At 34.3% G+C, this 11,237-nt stretch overlaps 1 protein-coding gene across 1 annotated transcript in view; it reads right to left on the bottom strand.

The window, feature by feature from the left end:
• Positions 1-5,562, bottom strand: part of LOC111400204 — a 7,422-nt gene extending 1,860 nt beyond the window's left edge. The window contains exons 1-4 of the mRNA XM_023027631.1: positions 5,550-5,562; positions 4,999-5,508; positions 4,235-4,719; positions 3,571-3,684 (exon numbers count right to left, since the gene is read on the bottom strand). Of these exons, the coding sequence (XP_022883399.1) occupies positions 3,571-3,684; positions 4,235-4,719; positions 4,999-5,508; positions 5,550-5,562 (1,122 nt within the window). The remainder of the gene's footprint in view (positions 1-3,570; positions 3,685-4,234; positions 4,720-4,998; positions 5,509-5,549) is intronic.
• Positions 5,563-11,237: the final 5,675 nt, after the last annotated feature.

Raw genomic sequence — 11,237 nt, 5'->3', positions numbered from 1 at the left:
TTCTAAGAGTTTCGTGCTGATAACGTGTTATAAAATGAGAGGAAAAGAGAATAGAGAAAACTCAAAGAGAATAAAGAAAACTCAATAAACTTTTGTGTATATTATTGAAAATCAAAGCCCTATATTTATAGGTAAGAATCAAGGATACAATGGTAATAATTTCTAGGGCTACAGGGGTACAAATGTCACTCACCAATAAACTTTAATGAACTTTCCATTTACAACATTTTCATCTATTATCTAAGGTCCCGTATAAAATTTGGTTTAAGGCTCCAAAATTTCAAGAGTGCACCTATCCTTATTCTCTGTAGATTTTAAAGGGTGAATTTTAAAATATTTTTATGTCCCATATCTTTAGTAGCAAAGTTGGCTTGCGAGTTTAGAAATACATTAGGCACTTATCTAAAGGTTGAACCTCAATCTTAAGGGTCTCCACCGCCCCGCCCCTAGAGCTTTGTGAGGAAGGTAAATCGTGGGATGTGCCCCAACAGGTCAGGGAACAAGAGTTTTTTGTACACTGCACCTGTACATTAGGCACTTATCTTACAGGCCACTTGTAATGATAAGTTCTATTCATATCGGATCTCAAATATAGATTGGAGATAATGGATATAATCCAACATGTATATCTTGTTGTACCTTCTATAATCTTATGCAATTTTATGCATTCACTGAATCTCTAACCTAATTTACACGTTCTCCAACAAAACCATATCTATCTTGGGTAACAGATGTTGGAAAAAAAAAGGTAATGTGTGTAGATAAACATATCAATTAATAAATATAAATAACATAATTCAATAATTGCATAAATATAATAATATTATAATTATATAAACATTATAATTCAACAATAAAAATAGAGTTAGAATGTAAGTCTAAGGAAATCACGTAAAAAACGTTATCCTAAGGTTGTTCGAATACTTTCGACACTACATGATTTCAAGATAAAACTCATATAACTCACAGCTAATTCTCCTTCCATCAACACGATCATAGGAAGATAAAGAACGAGTCTTTATCAAATTGCTAAAAGATAAGAAAATATTATGAAATATAGATGTAGTTATTTTTTTTCAAGTTGTGTTTTCTCATATTGTCTATCTCAATGAAAATCACTTCCTTTTATAGGGATAAATTTAACCCCCACACTTATGAGAATTAAATCATTTAAAATGTATGTTACACTATAATATTATTAATCTAATTTTGTATTAAATTGAAATTAAAATAGAAACAACAAATTTTAAGGTATTAATTTGAAAATTTAAAACTTAAAATTATTTATTTTCCAACAATTCCCTACAAGTTTTAAAATTTCAAAATCGATAATATATAATATATAGTGACGACATTATATCGTGTAATAGGTGTAGGTGTCTTTTGGATTTAAACCTCACTTAGTGATAATAATTTCTAGTTGAGGGAACCATAATGACTAAGCCTTAAATTAGGTCTCTTTGGCCAAATTTCAATTGTTCCACACACAGTATTGATTTAGGCTCTAATTCATAGCGGGTAGCACTTTTAATGGCTATGCGCTCTAATCTTGATTTTAGTAAGAGTCTTCAGGGAATAGTCCAATCTCATAGCCGCGGTCTCATAGCAACTATTACATAGATTAGTCCTCCAAAAGTATGTGACCTACACATAGCAAGAATTCTAGCCTCGATACACATTCAGAGTTAAATCCTTCATAACATCGCATTTATTAGCACTATATCACTATAGGGATGAACACAAATAATATAGTACTATTATAAGTCACGTAATACAGGTTGTTTATACCACATTGAACCTTCTTCATATATCTTCAATCACGAAGGTAGGGTTACTCCCAGAAGTGAATCCCTTATGGGGCTTAAACTCTTGATGATTTATATATGTCCATCTTAGACTATAATTATTCACGTCCTTCTTGGACAATAAATTGGTACCATAATATTTACAAGTTCTTATTTTTCGCATGCAATCTGCACATATACAAAGTTTTTTAAAAGATTTGGAAAAAATCAATGTCACGTTTTTCCTTCTTTGTGACCTATGTCCAATCCAAATAACTGTTCCTAGTTGATGGAAAGATCATAACAAGATAAACACATGAAATTTAGAGATTGACTTCTATAACATGTTCGAACAGATACATCCGTTCATCTCTTATATTTACCTACAGATCTATAATTTTTATTTTTTTAACACTTTTCAATGTCAACTTTCTTGACAAAGAACAATAAAATATAAGATGTATCTATCGGAAATTTTAAACATCCTCACATTTCAAAGATATCCATCTTGAAGAACTTTTTTTCATTTGCTCTAGATTTAGATCTAGACTTGTATTTACTCTATCTTTCTTATATTAATTATACATTTCTAGCTGAAATCAAAGTAACACCGAAGCTCATTAGAAACATCAAAGTCATCTAGTGCTGAGATAATTTAAGTTCATTATCTCAGGTCATTTAATGGAAATACAATCATCAGAACAATCTACCTTAATTTCAGTGTAGAAAGTCAAATGGAAATACAACCATCGAAACAATTTGCCTTAATTTCAGCACAGAAGATCAAATTGAATATTCATAGACAACCAATCGTGTAACATATGGTAAAGATCAACCAGTCTCATGATGCCAGTTTCTATTCCCTCTACGATTTTCTTTCTCATGTAAAACGTGCTTGTATGCTTCTAACGAAAATCCAAATTGTAAAACTTACTTGAAATCACCAAACAGAGGTTGAATCACGTGCCTTTTGTTTGCTTGTTTTCTACACTGTTTTGTACTCACTCCTTGGTCGGAAATTCAACCGCAAAGGAAAGAATTTGATAGCCACAATCCAAGAACCTAATTTGAGATGATATACTTTCCAATATCAAGCCACCATCCTCAAGTATTTTTCTCTCTTTTTTATACGAATTTTGTATGTTATTTTTCATATTCTTTGATGTGGAAGTTACGAATGGGAGTTGTGGATCGTGGGAAGTTGAGTTTCAAGTTCAATTTTCTCGACTTCCTCAACTTCTTCCTCCAATAACACTAATATAATTTGGGTTGGGTTAGCTCACATGGGTGACCCATTTTCACCCAACATATCAATTACACCAGAATTAAATGGACAAATATTCAAGTTCATAAATCACAAACCATCAAATTCAAAATCCCAAAATAAAACCGAAACCCAGCAATTACCCCATAACAAACTCATACATGGGAATTTCAATAAAGTATGGTTTTAAATAATCTCGAACATGTCTGCTAGTCAAAAACAAAATTTATTCTGGACGATCTACATTACCCCATTTTTTCAGTAGCATAACCGAAATCATATACATTGTACATACATGTAAATTGCAAGATCATCTTTCTCGTCATTGCATATATAGCCTATTTGAGACGACAATAGACATCTAAAATTGCTCCTAATAATCTTTCTGATAGGTTAGAAATCAATAGCACACCTTGGTTGGTTATATCCATATAAAATTAGCCATTTCTTCAAATCACTTAATCAATGTCCTTTTATATTCGCATGCAAGAACAATGATTGATTTAAACAGCAAGAAAATACCTTTTCCTCAAGAAATTCTATTAGACCTATAAATAATGAATGCTTCCTTAACTGACTGCAAAGAATAACCTTCATGCAAATGGGCATGTCAGAAAATGGAAACAGTAATTTGGCCTATTGCATTTTGTACAGATACTAATAAAGATCTTGAAACAAACTAAGATGTCTTCAAAAAAGAAAAGAAAGAAAGTATGTTATCTTCTAGTGCTGTCATTGATGTCCTTAGAACATAAATTTGAGAACAAGTCATCTATCAAGCAGAAACTCAATAGGCAGACCCCCAAGTTTGGACACTTTTTTTCATTGGGTTTTCCTTTTCTTTTCCCAAGTCAGCCTCACTGAACCTATCAATATTGTTATTGATAGGAAAAGAGGCAATGGAAACCGCAGACAGTAGTGACCTTTATATGAAGCAAATAGGAGGAAATTATCCCAGCAATTTCCTGCGTCACAAAGGTTTCCAAGCAGGGGCGGACGCAGACATTTTAGACTAGGGGATCGGTAACGAACTTTTAAAAAAGTGATGAAAAAATTAAAATAAGATACATCTTATTACAATTGCTCTCTACGTGTTCTCGTACTTTGATAACGTTCCATAATTATATAATTTTCAATCTTATCAAAAACATCTTTCTCAATATATGCAATCAAACTATCATTCAACCATTGATCTCCAATTCGATTGCGCAGACAATTTTTTGACGTAAGTCATCGTAGAAAATGCTCTCTCGACTGTAGCAGTAGTCACGAGAAGAACCGAGGTTAGTGTCACAAGTTTGTAGACTAATGGATACACTTCATGTTTATTCTTCACAACCAACTTCTGTGCAAGATCGCTAATGTCTTGTAATTCTTCAAAGTCTTCAGAAGTGCACATATAAAGAATATACGTATCTAGTTGATCATTAAGTTCTAGGATATCTACTGCATCAAAATCTAATGGATAATACTGACATAGTCGAATCAATTTGATCTTGTCAAAAGCAGCAAATGAATTATTTGGAGATAAACACGCAACACAAATAAGCAAGTCACTATTTACTTCAGAAAAATGATCATTCAACTCTTGAAGTTGCATATCAATGACGGCATAAAACATTTCTACATGAAAATGATGCAAATTTGTCACTATCTCAAGCCGTGAACGACCTACAGTTAGGAACATATCATCCATATCAGAAACATTCATCTTGTGAGTTTCACGAAACGAACAATTCACTCTAAAAAAAGAATCCTATCCATCATCTCTCATGGTTTGGAGCTGTGTTTTACATATTTGCATCAATTTCATAGCATTGACAATATTTTGAGCTTTTCTTTGTAATGCTCTTGACAATTCGTTTGAAATCCCTAAAATATTTTTCATGAGATATAGATTAAATGCAAATTCAAATCTTAACATCAACTCCAATGAAATGCATGCATCACCTCTTGTTCTGGTACTTGTAAAATCAGTAGCAATTATCTTAATGACGTCGACTATAGTTGAAAACATGGCAATCAAGTTAATTAAACAACTATAGTGAGAGCCCCAACGTGTATCACTAGGACGCTGAATAGTAATTTCTTGATTGAGACCCCGTCCGCTTGATATTTCACCAATACTGAGTGATTCAAGAATTTTCAATGTTTGGTTCTCTCGAATAAGATCACTCCGTTTAGTTGATCCTCCAACAATATTCACCAATCTATGTACTGTAGTGAAGAAAGTTTCAATCTTCGGATGTTTCTGTGCCACAGCTATAAGAGCTAGTTGAAGTTGATGAGCAAAGCAATGAATATGGTAAGCACTTGGATTTTCTTTCAAAATAAGTGCTTTGAGGCCATTATACTCACATCGCATGTTACTAGCTCCATCATATCCCTGACCTCTCAAATTAGATATGCTTAAACTATGCGTTGAGAATAATTGATCAATTGCAGCCTTAAGTGAGGCACCTGTGGTATTTAAAACATGAATGACACCAATAAAATATTACAATATACACCCATTCTTCACATAACGAATGATAACTGACATTTACTTTTTCACAGAAATGTCTCGAGATTCATCAACTAAAATTGAGAAGAAACTATCACGAACATTTTCGATAATCACATGTAGACATTCAGAAGCAATAGTACTTACAATATCTTTTTGCACTCTTGGTGATATTAATTTCAAATTTTCAGGTGCATTTGTCAAAGCAACGGCCTTAATATCAGGATTATGATCACACAACCAATGCAATAGTTCAAGAAAGTTTCCTTGATTGTTTGAATCTTCAGATTCATCATGTCCACGAAATGTCATCCCTTGTCGTAGAAGAAATCGAACACAATTAATTGAAGCATTTAATCGGATTTTATAATTTGTTCGAGCTTGATGCGATTGTTCAACGAGACAAGATCCAATACTTTGTTCTTGATTCTTGAACAATTCATATTTGACCCGAGCTTGATTGTGTGCACTACTTGAAGTCCCAACGTGTTTTCTTATATATTCTTTCTTTTTCCAATTTGAGAATCCGCCTTTAACAAATGAACCATCATTCAAACCGAAAAGATAACAATAAAAGCAAAAAATTGCATCCTTTACTATACTGTATTCCAACCAAGTGGGATGCTCATTATACCACGAAACACAAAATCGTCGGTCTATTTTACCTATTCTTATGGGTGGACATATATGATTGCGAGGTTGACAAGGACCTCTTTGCATATATGCTCTTCGAATCACATCTCGAATATTAACATCATAATTTTGTATTGGAACTCTCAATCCAGGATCAGAGGGAAGCTGTGCAATATCAAAATCCCCAACATCTCCAATATCCTCAACATTTTCAACGTCTCCAATACCCCCAAATTCAATATCAACATCTCTAATGTCTCCAATACCCCTAACATCTCCAGCATCAACATCAACATCCCCAACATCGTTTTCATCCCTTTTCTTTCGAACATTCCTTTCACCGATATTTTGTTCATCACAGGAAATCGTAGATGTATGTTTAAAGTATTTTTCCATAACTGAAACAAACCAACCAAAAATGAAAAATCAACAAGATTAGAAATGCCTAAATCAGTTTATACTATGTCATACCTACCAAAAGTAAGACAGAGTTTCAATCTTCCCAAATCAATATTATCAATTTACATATAAATAAGTAACAAAGCCCTAAATCAGAAAAGGGTCAATTTCCTAAATCAAAGCCCTAAATCAGAAATCTCTAAATTACATTTATTGGGCAGGTTCTAGAATCATAATTGATTAATTGTATTGTACATAAATCCAAATTTAGAAATAGAACTAACCACTGCAGAGGCAGCAGAGCAATTACGGTTATGGAGAAGAATTCAAAGAAAAAATTTGAGTAAATGTAAAGCTTCTAACCTTCAAGTCAGTAGAACCGGAGTCCGCCCCTGAGTAATTGCCGAAGAGATTGACAGCTCGTCGGCACTTGCGTCGGTTGTTGCAGTCGCATCTCGCATGGAGGCGGTCCAGGTGGTCGACTGGCTGGTGCATGTGAAAGACTAAAGAGAGGCAGTCAGGGTCATGCACAAACGATTGGCTGCAGGGGCGGGGAAGGAGCGGTGGTCGGTGGGTGAGTGCTTTGTGCTTCAATGGTGGGAGTCACTGTGCGAGAGACGAGAGTCGAGAGAGAGAGAGATACTGTAGAAGCAGGGAAGAAATTGTGAGTGTTGTCTATTTTGAATTTTGACCTACTAATTTATTTATTTTAAAATAAAAAAAAATAATAAATAAAAAATAAAACCCTTAAAAACTAGAGGGTCAATTGACCCTACATGCCCCCCTTCAGATCCGCCAGTGTTTCTTAGGAGTAGTTTTGGAAAATCACGTAAACTTACTCTCGATATTCAACAGAAGTGTAATATGTCTATTGTTAAGATTTAAGGTCATGAAGTAGGTATCAGAAAACAGGCAAGACTAATAGAAGTTTAATATTGATGGGAGGAAAATATTAGTTCAGCTGCTACTGATTTTCCTTTCATGGCTATTCTCCAGCCAAATAGGTAGTCTTCTCTTTGCCAAAGCTCGACAAGCAAGAAATGGCCAGGACATTGAGAGATTTCTATTAATGGGTGTTCTTGGATTGCAGGAATTGCATTTCCGGCACATATTAATTTCTGCTGATGTGCTTCGTCGACTAGGATTTCAATTATGTGGAGTTTTTTATTTCTACCATTGTTTGGAATGCTTCCAAGACAGTAAAAATATATTACAGATATAAACAAACAAATTAAAAACGTCAAGGATGGTGTAGAATATCGTAAGCAACAAATAGAATTCAAGAGAGATTCAAATGAATTTTGTTGCTTGATTTGGTCACACAATCAAAATATTGTGACCATCATAATCTGTACATAGAAGATATTAGGACTGCAGAAAATTAATTGTTTTCCTCTTCATATTTCCATATCCTATTAGTATCTCTTCTAGCTCAATGCTCTGTCCAACTTACCTATAGAAGTCGAACAAGAACAAATCAGAAATACGGAGCCTTCACTGACTAAAGATCACATATGCGATTCATCTACTCAAATCTTATCAACACGACTTTAAATTTTTGGGAAAATAGGTGATTTGAGTGTAGATAAACATATCAACTAATAAATATAAATAACATAATTCAAAATTGTATATACATAAAAATATTATAATAATATAAATATTATAATTCAATAATAAGAAGAGAGTTGGAATGCAAGCTTTAGGGTATCCCGTCAAGAACGTTGTCCCAAAGTCATGTTGTCATCCCCTCGTACAAATACTTTCGACATTACATGGCTCAAAAATAAAATCCTTGTGGCTCATAGACGGTTTCCTTATATGTGTACGATCATATAAAGATAAAGAACAAGCCTTTATCTAATTGTCAAAATATAGAAAAATATTATAAAATATAGATATAATTATTTTTTAAAGTTACGTTTCCTCATGTTATCTATCTCAATGAAAATTACTCCCTTTAATAAGGACAAATTTAACCCCTCCACACTTATGATAATTAAATCATTTAAAATGTATGTTATACTATAATATTATTAATTTAATTTTGTATTAAAATTGAAATTAAAATAGGAAAAAAAATTTAAAGATATTAATTTAAAAATTTAAAACTTAAATTATTTATTTTCCAACAACTGAATCGTTCAAAGTGATATGCCACTAATATTATATTTTCTTTTTCTTACCTCACCTTTCCCTTCAGAATGGCACGAGATCTTGGGATTGGATTTGTGAACATAAAAATACTTTCTTTTCCCAAATTTTGCGATAGTAATATTATCCAAAACTGCTAAAAGATTGGTAATTTATATTTTATTGTTACATTTTTGGAAGGAGTTGTACCGCGTTCCTTTTTCGTTCTTCTCTCTCTCAGTTTCGAGTTCACACATTATATAAATATTTATACATGGATTTCGGGGACTGTTGTTATATGTTCTTTGCAAAGAGGCCCTACTTGGGTCCCACTTAATAGCTGAACCGAAGTGGATGGATTAAGCCCATGTGTGCAAACCCACTAGCCCTACATAACCAAACCCATAACCGAACCCAGGAATAACCGAACAGCTCAGGGAAAGGAGGCAAGATTAACGTGACAACTCCCTGCCACAGCCGCCACAGTTAACTTACTTGGTCAAATCAACTGCTGCAAGCTACAACTTATGGAAGGGAAGTTGACATTAGCATTAATACACTGTGATTGATTGATGCATATGATGGGAAGTTAAGTCTAAGAGGATATAACCACGTGTCCTCTTATCTGACGATCTACACTCGCTATCTCACACTATAAATGCTCACACTTAGTGTCATTCAAGGGAAATGTAAGTTCAGATTTTAATACTATAACTTTGCTCTCTATATTTTCTACTTTATTCCCAATATCGACCCCCTTTTTTATATAAAATGCTCACGTTAAAAGCCATCCCACACTCGTACATTTCTTTTCAAAAACTGACTTGACCGTCGGAGCGTGCGGCCAGCTCCACCCCCACCGGAGAAGGCCACATGTGATGTGACTAACGGTTTGTTCTAGTGTGCATGAATATGGTTTATCTGGACATAAGAGGTCTTGGGATCTACTGGCTATGCTAGAGGTGCATTTTTCGAGGTCAACAAGATGTACAGAAGGATGGAATCAATAAGTTTACGTAAAGCTTAGATATTTCTCTCCAGAAAGTCTTAATTGTTATCAAAATATCAATTCAAGAACTATATGTTGTTTTACATGATCTCTATCCCTCGAAACCATTCTAACTGTTGGGTTTTTGATACCCAATAAATTTCGAGTTATGATATTAACATATGAATATATATTTCATAGGCCTAGGCTCATGAATGAAATAAGTACCAACAACCAAGTCCAAAAATAAGCTCTATTTGGTCCAATTATATTACCTTTTGGATGATTTTGAATCTTGACCTGTTTAGCTTTGTTATTAGTCAAATTAAAAGCCTACCCCAACCCTATTTATGTGGTTTAAACCCTAGTCATTTTAATGTGTGATTTGTGTGTGTAAAATGAAGAAAATTGGCTGCCCCTTTGAAGAGAGAATCTGGCTCCTTTGTGGTCCCCAAAACCGGTGGATTGCTTTGGGGATTTTGATCTCTTCCTTGCCTCCTTTGTGGTGTTTTTCTTCTTGTCTTTGAGATTACAAATCATCATTGTTATCTTGTCCTTCATGGGCGAGATTGAGAAACAACCGAGATGAATATATTGATTGTGGATCGGAGCAAATTGGATTGGTTGTATGGTAGAAAAAGATAACATTGAACTGAGGTCGAAAAACACATTTTTGATGATCCTTGGAGGAAGCTTCCGCGACACTGACGAACTTGGATTCTTGGAAACTCCCTTCATTTGATCGGTTAAAGCTTATCAAGTCTCAAAAAATTTAGGCAAAGCAAGTTGGAAGGAACCGGTAGATCAAAAGTTACATGATCTATTACTTTAGTTGGTAATCTTGTTGCTTATAATAGTTTTGAGTGCATGTCTACATCGACAGCAACATCAGAAACAAATGACAATTTACTATGATGGTGTATTAACTGAGATGAGATTGAACCAGTAAACAAACCGAAGATTCCTTTCACCAAACTTATTTGGTTGGAAATATATTACTTAAGACCAGTTCAAAGTCAATCTTAGCGGACCAAAATCAGAGTCCAAAACTCACTGGTAGGCTGTAGCTTAGGAAATTAGTGTGCGACTTTCTCAATTGCAGGACAGCAAATGGAAGGGAGACTAAAAGTTTAAAACCATTATACATACGCGCAAACATGCACGGTCAGATCTTCCCGGGCAAATCCTGCTGGTACACTTTGATATCATGTGAAATTCAAATGGAAGGGAGACTAAAACCATTATACAACGCGCAAACGTGCACGGTCAGATCTTCCCGGGCAAATCCTGCTGGTACACTTTGATATCATGTGAAATTCAAATGGAAGGGAGACTAAAACCATTATACAACGCGCAAACGTGCACGGTCAGATCTTCCCGGGCAAATCCTGCTGGTACACTTTGATATCATATGAGAAATTTCACGAAATCATGCTTTCATTATTATGTGAAGTGGCGGATCCTGTACCGGTCGAGCACCGACGGGCTTGCGTGCTGGATCGGCCGGAAACATATTTCTTTTTTTTTTCTTTT

The sequence above is a fragment of the Olea europaea genome, chromosome 10 (assembly GCF_002742605.1).
Source record: "Olea europaea var. sylvestris chromosome 10, O_europaea_v1, whole genome shotgun sequence".
Classification (NCBI taxonomy): domain Eukaryota; kingdom Viridiplantae; phylum Streptophyta; class Magnoliopsida; order Lamiales; family Oleaceae; genus Olea; species Olea europaea.
This window is presented reverse-complemented; position numbering and strand designations above follow the sequence as displayed.